The 20,914-nt window shown below is 40.4% G+C and overlaps 1 protein-coding gene across 1 annotated transcript in view; it reads right to left on the bottom strand.

Moving 5' to 3' along the window:
* Positions 1-20,914, bottom strand: part of Rp1 (RP1 axonemal microtubule associated) — a 223,286-nt gene that overhangs the window by 17,866 nt on the left and 184,506 nt on the right. Inside the window, exons 20-22 of the mRNA XM_060385925.1 lie at positions 8,517-8,649; positions 7,733-7,884; positions 5,140-5,294 (exon numbers count right to left, since the gene is read on the bottom strand). Of these exons, the coding sequence (XP_060241908.1) occupies positions 5,140-5,294; positions 7,733-7,884; positions 8,517-8,649 (440 nt within the window). The remainder of the gene's footprint in view (positions 1-5,139; positions 5,295-7,732; positions 7,885-8,516; positions 8,650-20,914) is intronic.

Genomic DNA, 20,914 nt, shown 5'->3' with positions numbered 1-20,914 from the left:
AGTTGACCACATTATGCTAAAGGTCAAGTCTGAATGAGGCCCTAAAGGAGGAACTCCTTATGACAAGAAAAGGAGAATGAGGAAAGGAATTCATTCCATGGGGCATAAGCAAGGTAGAGCAGGGCCTTTTTAGGTGATAAAAGATGCTCTTAATTCACAACATCTTTCTTTTTTTATTTTTATTAATTACACTTTATTCACTTTGTATTCTCCCCATAAGCCCCTCCCTCTTCCCCTCCCAATCCCACCCTCCCATCCATTTCTTCATGCATGCCCCTCCCCAAGTCCACTGATAGGGGAGGGCCTCCTCTCCTTACTTCTGATCTTAGTCTATCACATCACATTAGGAGTGGCTGCATTGACATCTTCTGTGGCCTGGTAAGGCTGCTCCCCAGTCAGGGGGAGGTGATCAAAGAGCAGGCCAATCAGTTTATGTCAGAGGCAGTCCCTCTTCCCATTACTAGGTAACCCACTTGGACACTAAATTGCCATGGGCTACATCTGTGCAGGGGTTCTAGGTTCTCTCCACGAATGGTACTTGGTTGGAGTATGAGTCTCTGGGAAGACCCCTGTGTTCAAATTTCTGGTTCTGTTGCTCTCCTTGTGGAGTTCCTCTCTACTCCGGATCTTACTATTTCACACTTCTTACTTAAGATTCCATACACTCTGCCCAACAGTTGGCCATAAGTCTCAGCGTCTGCTTTGATAGTCTGCAGGGCAGAGCCTTTCAGAGGCCCTCTGGGGCAGGTTCCTAGGTTGTTTCCTGCTTTCTTCTTCTTCTTCTGATGTCCATCCTCTTTGCCTTTTGGGATGGGGATTGAGTCAGAGTCCTCTTTCTTGATTAGTTTCTTTAGATGGACAGATTTTAGGTTTATCCTATAAGTCTATATGAGTGAGTATATACCGTGTGTGTCTTTCTGCTTCTGGGACAGCTCACTTGGGATGATCCTTTCCAGGTCCCACCATTTACCTGCAGATTTCATGATTTCCTTTTTTTCATTGCTGAGTAATATTCCATTGTGTAGATGTACCACAATTTCCGCATCCATTCTTCAGTTGAGGGGCATCTGGGCTGTTTCCAGCTTCTGGCTATTACAAATAAAGCTGCTACAAACATGGTTGAGCAAATGTCCTTTTTGTGTACTTGAGCCTCTTTTAGATTTATGCCTAGGAATGGTATGGCTGGATATTGAGGAAGTACTATTCCTAGTTGTCTGAGAAAGTGCCAGATTGATTTCCAGAGTGGTTGTACCAGTTTACATTCCCACCAGCAGTGGAGGAGGGTTCCCCTTTCTCCACAGCCTCTCCAGCATGTGTTGTCACTTGAGTTTTTCATCTTGGCCATTCTGATGGGTGTAAGGTAAAATCTCAGGGTAGGTTTGATTTGCATTTCCCTAATGGCTAATGAGTTTGAGCATTTCTTTAAGTGTTTCTCTGCCACTCTATATTCCTCTACAGAGAATTCTCTGTTTAGCTCTGTTCCTCATTTTTTAATTGGATTACTTGGTTTGCTGCTTTTCAGCTTCTTTAGTTCTTTATATATACTGGATATGAGTCCTCTGTCAGATAAAGGGTTGGTGAAGATTCTTTCCCAATCTGTAGGCAGTCATTTTGTTTTGATGACGGTGTCCTTTGCTTTACAGAAGCTTTTCAGTTTCATGAAGTCCCATTTATTGATTGTTGCTCTTAGAGCCTGTGCTGTTGGTGCTCTGTTCAGGAAGTTGTCTCCTGTACCAATGAGTTCGAGGGTATTCCCCACTTTTTCTTCCAACCGATTTAATGTGTCTGGTTTCATGTTGAGGTCTTTGATCCACTTGGACTTTAGTTTTGTGCAGGGTGATAACTATGGATCTATTTGCATTTTTCTACATGTAGACATCCAGTTAGACCAGCACCATTTGTTGAAGATGCTATATTTTCTCCATTGTATGGTTTTAGCATCTTTGTCAAAGATCAGGTGTCCATAAGTGTGTGGGTTTATTTCTGGATCTTCTGTTTGGTTCCATTGATCCGCCATTCTGTTTCTATGCCAGTACCATGCAGTTTTTATTACTGTTGCTCTATTGTACAGCTTGAGATCAGGGATGGAGAATACCTCCAGAAGATCTTTTATTGTAGAGGATTGTTTTAGCAATTCTGGGTTTCTTGTTATTCCATATGAAGTTGAGAATTTTTCTTTCCAGGTCTGTAAAGAATTCTGTTGGTAATTTGATGGGAATTGCATTGAATCTATAGATTGCTTTTGGTAAGATAGCCATTTTACTATGTTAATCTTGCCAAGCCAAGAGCATGGGAGATCTTTCCATCTTCTGATATCTTCTTCTAATTCTTTCTTCAGAGACTTGAATTTTTTTTCATACAGGTCTTTGACTTGCTTGGTTAGGGTTACACCAAGGTACTTCACACATTTGTGGCTATTGTGAAGGGTGTTGTTTCCCTTATTTCTTTCTCAGCCCTTTTGTCTTTTGTATACAGGAGGGCTACTGATTTTTTTTTTAGTTAATTTTCTATCCAGCCACTTTGCTGAAGGTATTTATCAGCTATAGGAGTTCCCTTGTAGAATTTTGGGGGTCACTCACGTATACTATCATATCATCTGTAAATAGTGATAATTTGACTTCTTCCTTTCTGATTTGTATCCCCTTGATCTCCTTCAACTATCTTATTGCTCTAGCAAGGACTTCCAGAACTATGTTGAAGAGATATGGAGAGAGTGGGCAGCCTTGCCTTGTCCCTGATTTCAGTGGGGTTTCTTTAAGTTTCTCTACGTTTAGTTTGATGTTGGCTAAAGGCTTGCTGTATATTGCCTTCACTATGTTTAGATATGTGCCTTGTAACCCTGATCTCTCCAAGACTTTAAATATGAATGGATGTTGGATTTTGTCAAATGCTTTTTCAGCATCTAAGGAGATTATCATGTGGTCTTTTTCTTTCAGTTTGTTAATGTGGTGGATCACATTGTTGGATTTCAGTATATTGAACCACCCCTGCATACCTGGGATGAAGCCTACTTGGTCATAGTGGATGATATCTTTGTTGTGATCTTGTATTCGGTTTGCAAGTACTTTGTTGAGTATTTTTGCATCAATGTTCATAAGGGAGATTGGCCTGAAATTCTCTTTCTTTGTTGGGTCTTTGTGAGGTTTAGGTACCAAGGTGACTGTGGCTTTATAGAATGAGTTTGGTAGTACACAACATCTTTCAAGAGGGTCAATATCAGGGCAAATAGAAAGTGTGGGTGGGTGGAGTTGAAGGGTAAAGCTTCTAACAGTCAGAACAGCATGGGGTTTTTGTTTGTTTGTTTGTTTGTTTTGGTTAGCTTTGCTTTTTTGTTAGGCAATTAAAATTGCTGAAAATTTACAAATGTCGAGTGCTGTAATTAAAATGCAGCTTTCAGAATATGTCCCTTCTTTTTTATTCAAAAGTTCAAAAGGGAAACTTACCTTATAAGATATTAAAATTCAAAATTCAAATTACAACAAAGAACATTTTAGGTGATGTTTGAGCGATGCTGGTAATCTTGACAGTTGATGTTGTATAGTTTCTGCTGCTCTGATAAAACACTAACCAAAAGCATCCTGGGTAGGAAAGGCCCATTTGTCTTGTAGCTTACAGACTATTATTGTACTAGGCCAATGCAAGAACCAAAGCAGAGGCTATGGATGAATGCTGCTTACTGACTTGCTCCTTGTGGCTTGCTCATCCTGCCTTCTTATACAACCCAGAACCACATGCACAAAGGTGACACTGCCTGCGGGAGGTTGGACACTCTCTTTTTCAATATCTTCCAAGAAAATGGCACCACAGATGTGCCTAGTGGTCAATTTAAAGGAGGCAACTCTTCCCCTGAGATTCAGTCTTTCCATGTGACTTCCTGGGTTGATGAAAACTAACCAGCTTAACTGGATAATTGGTTTGGAAGTGGTGGGTAGGGTAAGAAAGAAGAAAAGGAAGCTAATGAGATGATGATTGTGATGATCTAGTATTGAGAAAACAAGGACATTGGTCAGGGTGGAGGTAGAGCACAGAAGAAAGGAACTCAGCAAGGCTTCACAGAAGGAACTGACTGAACTTAGTGAGTGAAGAGGAAAGCAAAAGAGGGGGTCTAAGAAGGGTCCTCTGCTGCCACTTCTTCCCCACTGCTCTCCTGTTTTCAGACTTCCCTAGACTTCCCTGGCTTTTATCATTAGTTGCCTCACCTCCCTAGTTTGGGTTCTGCAGATACTCAAAAGCTGTCTTAGAGTCTCCAAACCTGTGCCCTTGGGTTTGCCAATGCTTTCATCCTGACTCTCTCAGCAGCATTCCTGCTGATTAACCATTAGAGATGGGAAGTGTAGGGAAACTCAGGACATTGGATATTCAAAATTTCAAGGTGGGGCTGTGAATGTAGCTCAGCTTGCCTCAGCATGAGCAGCATCACAAAAGCAAAAACATTCAAGTCAGGCACACAACTTTCCAATGCTGCGTTTATGATATTTTGAGGCTCAATACAGAAGCTACATCATGTTCTTGAAGTTGAGGCCTGATAGGTGACTGCAAATGAGAAGCTAAACAATAATTAACATAATGTCATCTTTAAGTCTGGAAGTCCTGAGGTGGAATGTGTATGAAAATATCTGAAGACCAAGGCTGCCTCCTGTGTAAAGGAGTGCTTTCAGCAAGGAGATGTGGTTTTTTTTGGAGGCCCTGGGATTAAACCAGTGCTGGCTAAGGAATGGGAGGAGCTGCTTTCAGCACCCAGGAAAGCATAGGCATTAGCCGGGTATGAATCTTTGTCTACCACATACTTTGTTCTGGAAGTTCCCTCTAGACTCCATTCTTCATCTCCTTACAAAATTGCTTTGACTCTACAGTTTTAGTAAAGACTGCAATATTTCAACAACTATTCTGACTGCTCACATAATACATTCCAGGGTTAAACATTGGACCCTTTTTTGACGTATCAAGCAGAGAGCCAAAAAAAAAAAAAAAAGAGAGACGACTTTTTTTTTATTCATAGTGAAAGAGCATTTACTGAGGCCACCAACGAGTGGTCCATGATGCCCAGCCCCAGGGAAGGATAAGACCCATGACCTGACAGGGACACACACTGGCTCAGCCTCAGCAGCGCACTCCTGAAGAACATCAAGACCAGATTACCTTTCACATGTGAAGATGAACTCTGAGGCAGCTCCTGGCTCTTTGACGATGACCTTCTCACAGTACCAGTACTGGGGTTTCTCTCTGGCATCGCAGCGTAACAGCACCTTCTGCAGGTTCCCAAGGGAAACTGCTTCTATTTGAAATGTATCAATCTGGAGGACAAAAACGAAAAAAAAAACGTGGAAATAAAGTTCAACAAATGACAAAATCTGGCAGTAGGAGTAGCCCAAGGCTGCCAGGAGCAGCACAGCACTTGGAGAGAAAAAAAAAAAAAAATCTTACCTCAGCTAACAACAGAATGGTAATAAAGAAAAGAAACATAAGCAAATTACTTTCAATTGATTAAAATACATTTCTGGCTGTTTTCTCTTTCCAACTTTTACTTTCTTCATTGTCCTCTCAGATGTGAAAAAAAGAAGCACAACTAACAAAGGGACCTCTGGGTGCAGACCCTGGAAAGCATCTGCTGACAGCATGACCCTTTCAATGTGTGCTAGTGATTCCTGCAAAGGCAGGAGGGACAATTTGGCATTCCTCAGTTTCCTTCAACAATACCACTCATTTGCCTTCCTTTGGCAATGCAAACAGAGGGTGTTCTAGAGTTTCTTGTGAGAGTGCACCCTGTAATCTTCATTCCTAAATAGAATCAGTTTAGCACATAAAAAATGTGCTGACATTATTTTACAGATGCAGGACCTTTATGAAATGTTCTGTTAATTAGAATAAGGAAGACTCCTTTTATAGGCCTTCCTCGAGACTACCTGTTGATATGAGAAAAGAGTCCTGAATTTAATTAAATTCGGCAAGTATCCAAAAAACAACAGCTGTCTGTTAGCTATGGTTACTCTATTTCCTGGTTAAACGTGAACTCAGAATTGCTTGTGCTGCCTTGAAGGGCTATGTGGTATTAGCTGTGGTCTACGGTGTCACTAAGTTAAAGTTCAACTTAGTCACTGCAAATACATGCCTGACTCTGAACTGTTGGTTGTGATTACTAAACACCTTCTCTTGCTTCAGCCAGATTAAAGCTGCAGCTAGTTCACTGAGAATGTGTCTCCTCCTGAGTGTGTTTTGGTAAGCTCTTGCACTGTCCAGGACACATTTTGAGGGGATATTTCATGACAAGGGTCACTGATTGCAAGCATGGCCAGCAGACTTCTTAACCCTGGGTGGCAAGTCCTTCATGTGCTGTGCACTAAAAGAAACACTTTTTAGAAAAGGATATGCTCTACAGTGAACCAGGAAAGAACAACGTTTATTTGTCTCTGGTGGTAGACTTTAAAGATGATGCCATTTTCATCCAGAGAGCAACTATGTCACCTATTCAAGTTCAGTTTCAGCCCAAGGTGCACTGTCCCTACTCTGTAGGAAACACTGTCCATAAAGGTGAACTGAAGAAGACCAATTCTAAGCCTGACATCTTGACTAGTTCACTTGATGCTGTGCTGTCTCGTCAGCTGTACATACCAGCTGGGTGCAATGGTTCCCTTACCATTTATCAGAAAGCAGGAGGATAGCAATCTAAACCTTATACAAAACCAGTCAATTAATTCAGAGGACATTGTCACTGACCACTGAGAGTAAGAATAATAATAGAACATTTACATTTCTGTTTTGTTATGAATTAGTTCACAAACGAAAGCAAAAATTGGGCATAACACTTTTGGTTTCATCCAATCAGAACTCATCCTCGTGGCAGTCCAAAGCTGTTCTATAACATTCACTAGTAAAAGACATAAGTGAGTTTGACTCTCTGTGATGTTTCATAATTCACAAGGCAAACAAGTCTGAGAACAGCAGCATCAACCCCATTCAAGGTCCCTTTCTCTTAGGAACACAACTTTGGGGAACTTTCCTCATTAATTCCATACTTCCACATAATGTTTTCTTTTCAAATACAACCAGGTTTTCAGGAGTTCAGCCCCTAGAGAACTTGCAAATGTTCAAATACACATTTATGTAGGACAAAGGGGACTAACATGGGGGTTGGCTTTATTCTAGTTGTCTTAAAGGGAGGACACTGTAATAGATAGGACATGAAGTAAGTTGCAAGTTCTTCTGTGGTCTGACCTTCATAGGAGTTTTCAACTATGGGTCACAATCCCCTTGAATCACAGATCAGATATTTATATTACTATTCCTAACAATAGCAAAATTATAGTTATGAAGTAGCAAAAAAATGAGTTTATGGCTGGGAGTCACCACAACATGAGGAACTGAATTAAAGATTCCCAGCATCAGGAAGGTTGAGAACCACCACTCTAGAATATTGCTTTGAGTCTGTTAGAAGCATGTCCACATATATTCTCCTTTAAATCTTTTCAGCTCAGTTTGTTCTTTTTCTCACTCAACTAATTTAATGCATTTTCTTTGTTCTATTGTTTGCTATAGATTTAGTACTTCCATTTGTCTTTCAAGAACAACCTCAAAGAAAAACTTTGAAAATGGATAAAAGCAAGACCCTTGAGTAGGTAAAGTCGGGACGCTTTAATATAAAGCTGCTCTAAAGCTCAGTTAAAGACCACCAAGCGACTTTCCCCTTTGAAAGTTCACATGGCCCCACCTCAGAGATGGCACTGCACAAACTCACCTGTCCTCTTTGAAACCTTACGGGCATGTTGGATGTGTGCAACAGTCGAAGGCCAGAGTCTCCCCTTTCGCCATAGAGACAGAGGGAGACCTCAGACTCTGTCTCAGCTTGTTTCAACTGCCCAGTATAGACATCAACACGGTATCTCACTACTAACAAAGCAATGGGTGGGGGGGGGAGAAATCAAGAGAAAACCTATTACTTCAGAATCCAAACAAATGGAGCCTAGATTTACATGTTCTTGGGCAATATCTAGAAAACCTTACACTGCAGATCTGTCTATATTTTTGACCTATTGAAAAACCTTTGATCCTTGGATTTTAATTTTATTTTTAAGTAGACATTTTTCAGATGGGGAAACAAAAATTACTTAAGAGGCTTGCATACAAACGACATAGAAAGGTACTTTATCCTTAATGAGGATAAAATTGAGATGGCCAACGTTTAAATGATGCCAACTGTTCTGAGGAAATAAATCAAGATTGCAGTGATGGTGAGTAGCTGGCTCTAGGAAAGTCAGACAAAGCACATGCATGACATTTCTTATCTTCACAACCTTAGCTTTTGTGACTATCGATGAACCATAAGACCATTTTGAGATATGCTTAATCCCGTATCTACTCGTGACTAATGCTGTGACGCTGAGTAAGTCACTTCTTAATAAGTAAAACAAGAATCTGAGAAGCAGAAAAAAAAATCTTCAAATGCATAGTTCAGAAGTCAATTCTAGCACCTATAAAACAGTCAACATATGCAACAATGCTACCAAATATCAATAACATACATGGGAAAACAGGCTCTCCATCTTTCATTACAGGAAGCTCCCAGACAAGGTCCCCATCTGCCCGGTTCTGAGAGAGACACATGTTTTTGACAAAATTTAGGGTCTTCTTGCTCTTTATATGTTCCATTGTCACCTGGGATTAAAAGGAACAGGGGTCAAATAGAGTGCTTTATAATTTTTCATCCATCCCTACGTACAAAACACACAACAGACATTCCTTGAAGCAGTTACTGTGGTTGCAATTGGCTGGTTGTTAGCAGTGGTTTGCTAGGAATATTGACCAGATCTTTATTTGACAAATGTTTCACTAAGTGGCTTATTTTCATCTTAAAAAAAAAATTTAACCATCACCAAGCAGGTTGGTAACATTCTTATAATTTTATCAGTAAGAAAGGAGAAACTTGGGCATTTGAAGTGGACTCTGTCCAACTGGACTCTGCCTTCTGTCTGTGGCAAGTACCAATAGTGTAAACTACTGGAGAAACTCAAAAGAATTCATCTTAATCACCAGAGCAAGCCACACGACAGAATGTTTTAAAGTTTCTAATGTGTTACAAGCTCACCCCAACACATGCAGGCTACAGAGAAGCCCAAAAATGTCTGTTCGTTGTAACATGGCCTCAGCACTTTTGCCTCCCCAATAGAGGAGGATTCTCAGAAGAAGCCTTGCCTCTTTAAGCCATATCCCCATGTCATTGTCTTCATTGCCCAGTAAGACCCAGCACAGGTCTTCCAGAAGGAACTTCACAATTGTTTGTCTTTCCATCTACACAAGAAATAAAATGCCCATCTTTTCAAGACTGGCTGCATCCTCTTCCTCTGTGGCCTGGCAAGGCTGCCCCTCCCCCAGGAGGAGGTGATCAAAGAGCTGGCCACTGAGTCCATGTCAGAGATAGTACCTGCTCTCCTTACTAGGAGCCTACATGGAGACTGAGCTGCCATGGGCTACATCTTGCAGCCAGTCCTGATGAGATCTGATAGTGTAGGATCAGATAGTAGGGGAAGAGGACCTCCCCTATCAGTGGACTAGGAAAGGCGTATAAGGGGAGAGGAGAGAAAGAAAGGGTGGGACTGGGAGGAGAGGAAGGGGCCTACAGCTGGGATACAAAATTAATTGTAATCAATAATAAATCAATGTTTATAAAAAGAAATGTCCATTTTTTGATGACTTCCCCGGGGATGATCTCTAAGAGGTCTCATGGCCCTCTGTATCCACTGTTTGTTGTCCTCTGCAAGAGCAGCTGCAGCTATCCCTGAGGCTTCCTCTGAGACTCCTCTGTTGGAACCCACCTTCTGCTTTATTCCAACACTGGTATATTATGTAGATCTACTAATCCAGCTCACTTAAGGAGTCTCCTTCCAGTGGCCACTTTCTAAATTCCTGACAGCTAAAGGGATTTTAATTTGAAGATAAAATTAGAGATATGAAGCTAGGACTAACACATGAGAAAGAACACATGAAAGGAAATCTGGCACTTCCTCTTCTTTGACTATCTGCTTTAATACATGTGTTTTCCCTTCTATTTACCTGAAAATGGAACAAGTGCTGGAAAAACATTCATTCATTCATGAATTCATTCAACATAATTCATTCATGAATTACCACTTTGTCATTCATTATTCAATAATCAGCTTATAAATTCTAGACTGGTTACATTTTCCAGCTATTTAAATTATGGTTCAGTTTCTTTTTAAACGTCCAAAGTCTTCCATATCCAAGACACTAGAACATAGGATGAAGGATATAGGCTCTAGCTTACTTCTCTATGTTCAATGACTTGTGTGGATGTTGTCCTCACAATGCATCTCCCCCAGTGCCACCCACCACCCTACATTCAGTCTGTAGAGAGCAGGCCACTGTCTTAGAAACAGCCCAGGTGGTTTGAAGGTTTCCAAGAATCCTCCCACCCCTTGACCAACAACTCAGCTGAATGCAACTTAGTCCCAAAATTGGAATAAATTGCAATAAATGATAATAATAAAAAACTAAAAACAAAAACAAACAAACAAAAAATTCCTCCCCTCAGGGCTCAGACAACCCACACTGAAGAGGAGGCAGAAAGAATATAAGAACCAGAGGCAATAAAGGAGACGAGGAAAACAAGACCCTCTGAATCAACTGAGCAAGGCTCATATTAACTTACAGAGACTGAAGCAACAAGAACAGATCATTCATGAGTCTGCATCAGGTCCTCTCTCTCTGTCTCTCTGTCTCTCTCTCTGTCTCTCTGTCTCTCTGTCTCTGTCTCTGTCTCTGTCTCTCTCTCTCTCTCTCTCTCTCTCGTATGTGTGTGTGTGTGTGTAATAGCTTTCAGCTTAGCATGAATGAATGGGTCTCTCATTCTTGTCTCTACTCTTGGGACTATTTTCCTTCTGTTGGGTTGCTATGTCCAGCTTTAGTGTGCTGGTTTTCATTCTATTATATCTTATTTTGGCATGTTTGACTGTTGTGTTTTAGAAGCCTGTTCTTTTCTAATGAAGGACAGACCGGGAGTAGATCTGGATGGGAGGACAGGTGGGCAAGGACTGGGAAAAATAGAGAGAAGAAAAACTGTAACCAGGATATATTGTATAAGAAAAAAAATCTATGTTTAATAAAAATAACAATAGATAGTGTTTCATTGAAAAATCCAAAGTCTCTTTTAAAATTCAAAATGAGATTAGAATTTTCAATTTGGGGGATGTTTGGGGCTCCTTTCTAATATCTTCTTGTACTGTGCAGAAATTACTTTAGATATAAAGGCAATTCCACACCAACACATTTGATGAACAGTTGAAGTATGGAAGACATGCTATAAGCTCTGGTTCTAGGTGGGGAAAGCCAGTGCCAAGGTCAGGGATTAACAGTTTCTTTCTGGTGTCAGAATGTGAAAAAGCCACAAGACCTTAACAGCTCTTTAAAACATTTTTATGTGTCCTTGCAAATCAGATGCAATATCCGCCCTGGATTCTGAAGACTTACATTTCCTTTTGTACCTCCTGCTACTCCCATTGGTTTCACGCACTGAACAAAGAATCAGCAATGAATGGATGGTGACTCTCTCAAATGCACAAATTCATCTTTGCTTCATATAACCCAGCACAACTTTGAGAGTGTGTCTATAAATTGCTGGAGTTTTCCAAGATTAAACTTTTGACTACAGATTTTCTGAAAAGAAGCGTTCTTCCTGCTGCTCACTGAGCCAAAAACTATTTTTCTTACTGCAGTTTGCTACTTGATCTTTTCTGTCAGTGGATCTTTCTAGAATGCTGAAGTGAATAAGTAACCAAAAAAAAAAAAAAAAGAAAAAGTGGAAATATTTATGAGATAATTCAGTTAAGTCGGAAGATTCCCTGGGGTTCATACCAATTATATTATCATTTCATGTAGTGAAAGTGCTAACGGAGTCACCAAATCTATGACACGGTTCAAAGGCTCAGAAGAACTGAGAGGTTCCCAGTAGAGTTTTATGTCATTTGAGTTGCTTGATTCGAGTACTGTGTAGCAAAGGCAGCTAGCAGGTGGGAGAAGAGGCTCTGGGCCAGCCTGGCCTCTTGAAGTACGAATGAGCCAGGCATTACAGAATGTTCCTTCACCTGCTTGTCATATACAGCCATAGATTAGCAATAAAATTCCAAGCAATACTGTATGGCTTCCCTTTACTTAACATGAACTTACCAAGTATTTCACATAGTTTATGAATATTTCTTAAGTGAACAGTATATGTTTTGTCAATTTGATGAGCACACCTAATGAGCACTCTTCTAGGCTGGGAATCTTGTGGCATAGTTCCTGTTCTGTTATTGACTTTCCAATGAGGTTCAAACAGGAGACAAACAGGAAAAGATCAGGTAAGAACTGCGATACATAGGAAAGAGACAGGGTTGATATCATTGACAGCCCCTGGGTGCTCACTCTCAGTTTTGAGTCAAAGGGCAGGCAGTCTGCGGCATGAGACCAGTGAGGCTTGAGTGCCATGACCAAGGGCAGAGAGGTCACAGGAGTGAGCAGGGCCATCTGGGGATGGAGATGATGTGATTCTTTTCTTTTATGAAAGATCATGCCTGCTCTCTGAAACCTGCATACTAATGTTTGGGGAAAGAAACTGAAGCAGTATCACAGGAGACATTCAGCAGAAAGAAAGCAAACAAACACACACAAAAAAAAATGGAACTTGGGCTAAAACGATGATAATACAATGGAAAATAGATGAAATAAAAATACATTTCAGCAGTGAGGTCACGGAGAATTCTGGGATTTAGGAAGTGTCAGGACAATGTGCCGGGCTCTGACTTGGCCATCTACGTGGATGGCGGCACCAAGCGTGGGAAGTGGGTGGGTGACAAAGACTTCTGAGAGAGTTTCCCTTAATCCTTTCACTTGGTGTGTAGAATATGAGGGGTAGCACATAAGTAAAACTGTGCCTTACTTAAAAGTAGAAAAGCCTTAAAAATGGCAAACTATGGGAAATTAAATATCTTCTTTGCCTTTGATTTCAATTCTAAAGTCTATAAATGATTTGAAATAAAATAAACTCCAAAGAAGAAAATATAAAACAGCAAAGATTAAACACAATCATAAATTTTATTTGACAACACTTGCTAAAATGCATTCTAGTCTTTCCTTCCTCAATAATCAGACTTAATTTCTGTCTGACTATGTTCAGTCAGTCATAGCCTTCTTTTGAGTCCAAGTTACTCAAAAGGTAAATTAGAATCAATTCAATCACCTAGATTAATATTCTATTAAAATATCATAGGCACTGACTGGCGCAGTTGATCAACAAGTATCAATATGGCTCGAAAAGGAAGTCAGACCTCCAAAATACCCTAATAACTGCTGTCAAGAAGAAAGAAGAGTGATAGTGCATGTCACAGACCCATTAATACACAGATAGCTCTCAACTGTCGGGATGTCAGGGTATAGGTGGTGGTCCGTAAATTTTCAGTTTGATGTTTTCCTGATTTTTTCTTTTTTTAATGTATATTTTTATTAATTACAATATATTCACTTTGTTTCCCACCTGTAGCTGCCCCTCTCCTCCCTTCCCAGCCCCACCCTCCCTCCCCCTTTTCCACCTATGCCCCTCCCCCAGTCCACTAATAGGGGAGGTCCTCCTCCCCTTCCTTCTGATCCTAGTCTATGAGGTCTCATCCGGAGTGGCTGCATTGTCTTCCTCTGTGGCCTGGTAAGGCTGCCCCCCGCCCCCCGCCTCAGAGGGAGGTGATCAAAGAGCAGGCCAATCAGTTCATGTCAGAGACAGTCCCTGTCCCCATTACTATGGAGCCCACTTGGACACTGAACTGCCATGGGCTACCTCTGTGCAGGGGTTCTAGGTTATCTCCATCAATTAAAAACAAGGAAATCATGAAAATTGAAGGCAAATGGTAGGACCTGGAAAAGGTCGTTCTGAGTGAGGTATCCCAGAAGCAGAAAGACATACATGGCATATTCTCACTCATAAATGGGTATTAAACATATAATATAGGATAAACATATTAAAATCTGTACACCTAAAGAAACTAATCAAGAAGGAGGACTCTGGCTAAGATGTTCAATCCTCATTCAGAAAAGGCAAATGGGATGGACACTGGAAGAGGGAGAAAACAAAGAACAGGACAGAAACCTACCACAGAGGCTCTCTCTCTTTCCACAAGGAAAACAACAGAACCAAAATATCTGGGCACAGGGGTCTTTTCTGAGACTTATACTCCAACCAAAGACCATGCATGGAGAAAACCTAGAACCCCTGCACAGATGTTTTCCTGATTTTTAACTTGAAACTCTTAGGAAGAATCTTGGCAAACACCTGCCAGACTCACTGGCTTTCCCCAAACAATATTGCCCTCTAAGTAAATCCATTGGTAACCACAAGATGCTATGGACTGTAAGCAGTGCATCATTACCAGCTAGGGAGGCAAGCCTCACCAGACATGACCTAATGATGGCAGGTGTTCAGATTTCCTCACTCTATTATAGGCTGCCATGGATCATTATAGAAACAAAACTTCTCTTTCGGTTCTTTAAAATTATTTTCTCCTGGCTTTCATACTGAAGCATGACCTCATACTAGTCTATGATATTAAAAGGTCTAAGGCTTTGGCTTTTGCTCTAGCTCTGATATAGAGCTGCTGTGTGTGAACACTATCCCACAGTCAACAGGACTGAGAAACTGTGCACCAGCACCAAGTCTCAGTATCACATGAGGGAAAGGAAAGGGGTGACTGTCTAGAAGTCGTTTTTCATTGCAATATGAACTACCCATTTCCCCTTTTAGGTAAAAAATGAAGAAAATAAATGTGGTCTTTACAATAAAATATCCAGCACTGGCTTTAGTTTCCCAAATGAACAGGAAGGTCTAGAACCACCTCGATAGAAACTTGTTTGCAGAGCTCTCCTGGATGAATCATAGTCCCAAATGTGAGTGGTTTCATAAGCCAACATTGTCTTAAAAAGTTACTTTGTTTCTTGGAGACTTTAAATTCTTGGATTACTTTAAGAAATTACATCCAGTAGACAAATATCTAAAACTTAAAAATATCTGAGAGACACAGCAGCATTTCCAATGACCGAATTAACAGTAGAACTGAACACCTAAATTATAATATCTCATTCAACCAATCTTTCTACTCAGAACCTCAGAGAAGGAGAGGAATAAATTTTCTCCAAAAATTTTTCAGGATGGAGGGAATTACACTGGCTTATAAAAATTAACATTGCATCTGCAAGAAAAGCCTAAGTGTATAGTCATGTCAATGATGGAATGGTATCTCAAAGACAATGACTATACTTGTGTCATCCTGGCAAGTTCAAACATCAATCAGAAACATTTTTCCCAGTGAGTGCACTGGTTATGCTTGAAACATTTTGCATATGAATGCAATTTGTGCATCTGTGCTGTTGTTTATTTTAGCATTGGAGTCCAAGAAAAAAGTTATAGTTTTCTTCTTCAAACTGTGAGTTATTAAAGTATGAGATGAAATTGCCATGGGTTATCTGTCCTAAACCATAAAGTTAATATGACTAGTTCAGGCTATATAAGAAAAAAATATTAGGTAGGAAGACTTATAGGAGAAAACACAAAAATTATCAAATTATGCTATTGAGCACAGCATGTAAATGAATAAATATTTGCTTAATGGTAAATGTCCAGTGCAATCATGAAGCACCAAGCAAAGGGACTATTTATCAGACAGATAATGGCAATGTTTGGCACAGAACTGTTTCTACACAACTAAGTAGTGCTTTAAAAGACAGTGGTGAAAGACTGCTACACTTATCAGCTGATTATACTTTAATAAGGTCAAGGAACATATGTCTGCCAAATTCTGTTCTGTTTCAGCTACTTCAGTAACAGATAATTCCACTTGCCATGGCTAACACATCACGTAAATATGTGTCTACAAACATTCTGTGACAGTTATGCCCATCGCTGACAACTGGGAGATGCAGCCTCTAAACAACATTTACTGCATCTCCCCGACCTGTGCCCTCCTCGCTCACACCTCTCCACTCTCCGGAAGTCTTTTCTCCACATGTCATTCCTAGCCACTCTGAAGAAGGCATTTACCTTTCTTGCTTGAAATTACTATGACTGCACCCATCAGAATGCCTAAGATCAAAAACTCAAGGGATGATGGAGAGGATGTGAAGAAAGGGGAACCCTCCTCCATTGCTAGTGGGAATGTAAACTTCTACAACCACGTTGGAAATCAATCTGGCACTTTCTCAGACAATTAGGAATAGTGCTACCTCAAGATCCAGCTATACTACTCCTAAACATATACCCAAAAGATGCCCCACCATTCGATAAAGACATTTGCTCAACCATGTTCATAGCAGCTCTATTTGTAATAGCCAGAATCTGGAAACAGCCTAGATGTCCCTCAATGGAGGAATGGATACAGAGAGTGTGGTACACTTACACAACAGAATACTACTCAGCAGAAAAAAAAAAAAAAAAAGAAATCATGTAATTTGCAAGCGAATAGTGGGAACTAGAAAAGATCATCCTGAGTGAGGTAACCCAGAAACAGAAAGATATATATGATATATACTCACTAAACATACTAAAATGTATAGTTTTAAAGAAGCTAAACAACAAGGAGAAGGTGCTTAATCCTCTTTAGAAAGGCTAACAGGATAGACATCAGAAGTAGGAGAAGACAAGGAACAGGAAAGGAGCTTTCCACAAAGGACCTCTGAAACACTTTAACCACCAGGGTATTGAAGGAGATACTGAGACTCATAGCCAAATTTTGGACAGAGTGCCAGAATCCTTATGAAAGAAGAGGGAGACAGAAAGACTTGGAGGGGTCAAGAACTCCACAAGAAGAACAACAGAGCCAAAATACCTGTGCCCAGTGGGGCCTGCAGAGACCAATACTCCAACTAAGGACCATACATGGAGAGGACCTAGACCCCCTGTTCAAAAGAAGCCCATTGGCTGCTCCGTTTCCACCTGGGTTCCTAGGTTCCTTAGTAAGGGGTACAGGGGCTGTCTGTGACCTGAACTCAGTGGCTGGCTCTTTGATCACCTCCCCCTTGCAGGTATAGCCTAGCCAGACTACAGAGGAAGACTATGCAGCCAGCCTTGATGAGACCTGATAAGCTAGGGTCAGATAGAAGGGGAGGAGATCCTCCCCTATCATGGGACTAGAAAAAAGGCATAGGGGGAGAAGAGGGAGAGTGGATGGGACTGGGAGTAGACAAGGGAGGAGGCTGTAGAGGGAATACAAAGTGAATAAAATGTAATGTATATAAATAAAATTTTTAACAAAGAAATTGCTATGACTGGGGCTTCAATTTTATCCACCCTCTAATTTCTGTTTGTTACTCAGTCTTATTTCTCCTCCAAATTGACCAACAGACCCATTTTCATTCTAATGTGGGATCATTTTCATAGCTATGGCCAGACTCAGGCTAAATCTAAGACTTTCTCTCAAATATGCCATAATAACTCACTAATTCACCCACATAACTCTTTCTAGATCAAAATGGTTGTGCTCTCATGTTTATCATCTCATCTCCTCAGTCATGTCAATGATAAACACCTATCATATATATCAGGAGTAGATTCATACAAATATCTGCCGTTTACCCAACATATATTTGTCATGTTAATGACACAAGATGGCCTCTCAATCTGGTCCCTATGCTGCTTGTTCCTCTGTGAAACTTAAACCCTGGGGGGCAGAAGGAGGATGGGCAAGGAAACTCAAAAATTTAAGCAACCAATATAATTTAAAAAGGTCCAAAATTTTTATTATACTAAAACAAATATCCTCAGTGATGGAGAGGTGGCTCAGGAGTTTTAAATGTGTACCACTTTTGCAGAAGCCCCAAGTTTGGCTCTAAGAACCCGTATTTGGCAGCTCACAAGCACCTGTAACTCCAGATCAAACAGGATGTGCCACCTCTGGCCTTTGCAGGCATCTATACTCTCAACTGCATAGTCATGGAGACACATTCACATAATTTGAATTAACAAAATAAATCTTCTTTAAAAAGAAAACAAATCTCAGCCAGCAAGCCTTAAGCCGTGTAAACTTTGCGTTCCATACAAAACTGTACCCACTGCTGATAAGTATTTACAAGATGCATTTTTTTTTTTAAAATATAAGGCCTTGACTCTCTGAGGCCTTCTCATGCTCATCCCTGCTGTGTAAGATTCCACCCAGACTCCAGAGAGCCCCTTGTTTTCTTCCACTCCTGAGCATCCCCTACAATACCTTAGCCAGGCACCTCAGTGCAAATTTGGCCACAGTATCTTCCAGTCCTATCGGACCTTGCTCTCTAAGCAAGCCTCACACGCCTTAAGCCCTCTCATAAGGAACAAAATAAATGTCATATGATGCTAAGAGATTTGCTTGTTTCTTTGTTTTTTTGTTTGTTTGTTTGTTTGGTTTGGTTTGGTTTTTTTTTTTTTTTTTTTTTTTTTTTCTGATGTAGTTCCTCTATGTAGCTCTGGCTGTCCTGGAACTCGCTCTATAGAACAGGCTGTCCTAAGAGATTTTCCTGGCTCTGCCTCATGGGTGTTGGGATCAAAGACATGTTGCCACGAAGCCCAACCATGCTTATAGATTTTTATCTGAAATGTTTTGTCAGTGGCAAATTTAGGTTTTTTTAATTTTTTTATTACAATTTATTCACTTTATATTCTAGCTGTAGTCCCTCCCTCATCCCTCCCAATCCCACCCCCCTTCCTTTTCTCCTCCCATTCCCCTCCCCCAGTCCAATGATAGGGGAAGTCTTCCTTCCCTTTCATCTGACCCTAACCTATTGGGTCTCATCAGGACTGTCTGCATTGTCTTTCTCTGTGACCTGGTAAGGCTGCCCCCATCCCCCCTCAGGGGGAAGTGATCAAAAAAACCAGCCACTGAGTTCATGTCAGAGACAGTCCCTGTTCCCCTTACTAAGAAACCAGCTTGGACACTGAGCTGTCATGGGCTACATCTGTGCAGGGGTTCTAGGTTATCTACATGAATGGTCCTTGTTTAGAGTATCAGTCTCAGAAAAGACCCTTGGGCCCAGATTTTTTGGTTCTGTTGCTCTCCTTGTGGAGCTCCTGTCTTCTGCAGGTCTTTCTATCTCCCAGTTCTTTTATAAGATTCCCTGCATTTTGCCCAAAGTTTGGCTGTGAGTCTCAGAATCTGCTTTAATAGAGACTTTCAGAGGCCCTCTGTGGTAGGCCCCTGTCCTGTTCCCTGTTTTCTCCATCTTCTGCGGTCTATCCAGTTTGCCTTTCTGAATGAGGATTGAACATCTTACCCAGGGTCCTCCTTCTTGCTTAGCTTCTTTAGGTGTACAGATTTTAGTATGTTTACCCTATAGTCTATGTTTAATATGTACTTATAAGTGAGTATATACCATGTGTGTCTTTCTGCTTCTGGGATACCTCACTCAGGATGAAATTTTCTAGTTCCCACCTTTTGCCTACAAATTTCATGAATTTCCTTGTTTTTACTTGTTGACTAGTATTCCATTGTGAAATGTACCACAATTTCTGTATCCATTGCCATGGCAGTTGTGGTGGCAAATTTAGTTTTAAAAGCACTGCTAAACACATTTCTTTACTATCAGGAAATACAGAGCCTTTCTTGTCTTTACTATGTACCTTGCCCCATCCATGATAGGACTAAAACTCTCAGTGATATTATAGGAGTTTATTTCACCATGGAAACATTAACTATGGAGCATCTTTTGAAAGCATGTTCAGGTTATCACAACGAAAAAGCATCCTCTGGTTAAGCCCAGAGGCATTAGTGGAAAATAACTTCTCAGATTGTCTCATACAAATACTGTTTAATCTTAATATCTTTTTCTCCTAGGGTTTCTTAGAAATATAGCTGACTCCAAAACTTGACAAAAAGAAAGACTAAATAAGCCTGAAACATATTTTTATATGACAAAGTAAAGAATCCCTCTTAAAATGGATAGCAACAGGTCAAAATGATACAGACGCTTAAAGGGTCAAGGATAATTTGAGTATCAAAATAAGTCATGATCAGAACAGAGTAAGCCTACTAAAATAAGATTTGGCAGGGGGAGCAGCCTTGCCAGACCACAAAGGAGGACAATTCAGCCAGTCCTGATGAGACCTGATAGATTAGGGTCAGAGGAAAGGGAAGGAGGACCTCCTTATCAGTGGATTTGGGGAGGGACATGGGAGAAGAGGGAGGGAGAGTGGGATTGGGAGAGGACAAGGGAGGGGCTACATCTGGGATACAAAGTGAATAAATTTTGATTAATAAATTTTTTATAAATTAAAAAAAGATTTTGATCATATAGGCACCCTTGATATGCCAGAGATTGTTTCAAGAACCCCCATGAACACCAATATTAATAAATATGTATGTCCATATAGTAAACAGTTTTGCATAGAGTCCAGCTGTACCATCATAAATAGCTTAAATAATCTATAAATTATTTATAATAACCACTATACCAAATTGCAATATAGATTTTAGATAATTTAGCAAATAATTATCAACAAATATTAATTATTAATTAAGTAATATTAATTTTCACTAAAGACCTTTTTTCAAAATGTTTTTCAGGTATAGTTGACTGAATAGACAGAGGAAAAGTCCACAGATATGAAAATCTGGCTACACAAATAAACAAAATCTTTAATCAAGGGAAAGAGAAAGTTCTGCTTCATAGACGAATGACAGAAAATACAGAAGTAAAAACGCCGTCAGAAAATCACAATTTGGCAACCCTCGCAGTGATGACTGGTTCAAGCTGGAATCACCAATGCATCCCACACTTAGTGGGTGAGCGGGTGGGGGTTTTATGTTGAGTAATTTATGCCACTGTTCTGAAACATCCTGTAAATCACAAAACACACATTAAACACACACCTCATAACTAAGACTAAAGAAGCAAATGGGCACAAGGTTAAAAAAGTGGGGAC

The sequence above is a fragment of the Meriones unguiculatus genome, chromosome 6 (assembly GCF_030254825.1).
Source record: "Meriones unguiculatus strain TT.TT164.6M chromosome 6, Bangor_MerUng_6.1, whole genome shotgun sequence".
Lineage (NCBI taxonomy): Eukaryota > Metazoa > Chordata > Mammalia > Rodentia > Muridae > Meriones > Meriones unguiculatus.
This window is presented reverse-complemented; position numbering and strand designations above follow the sequence as displayed.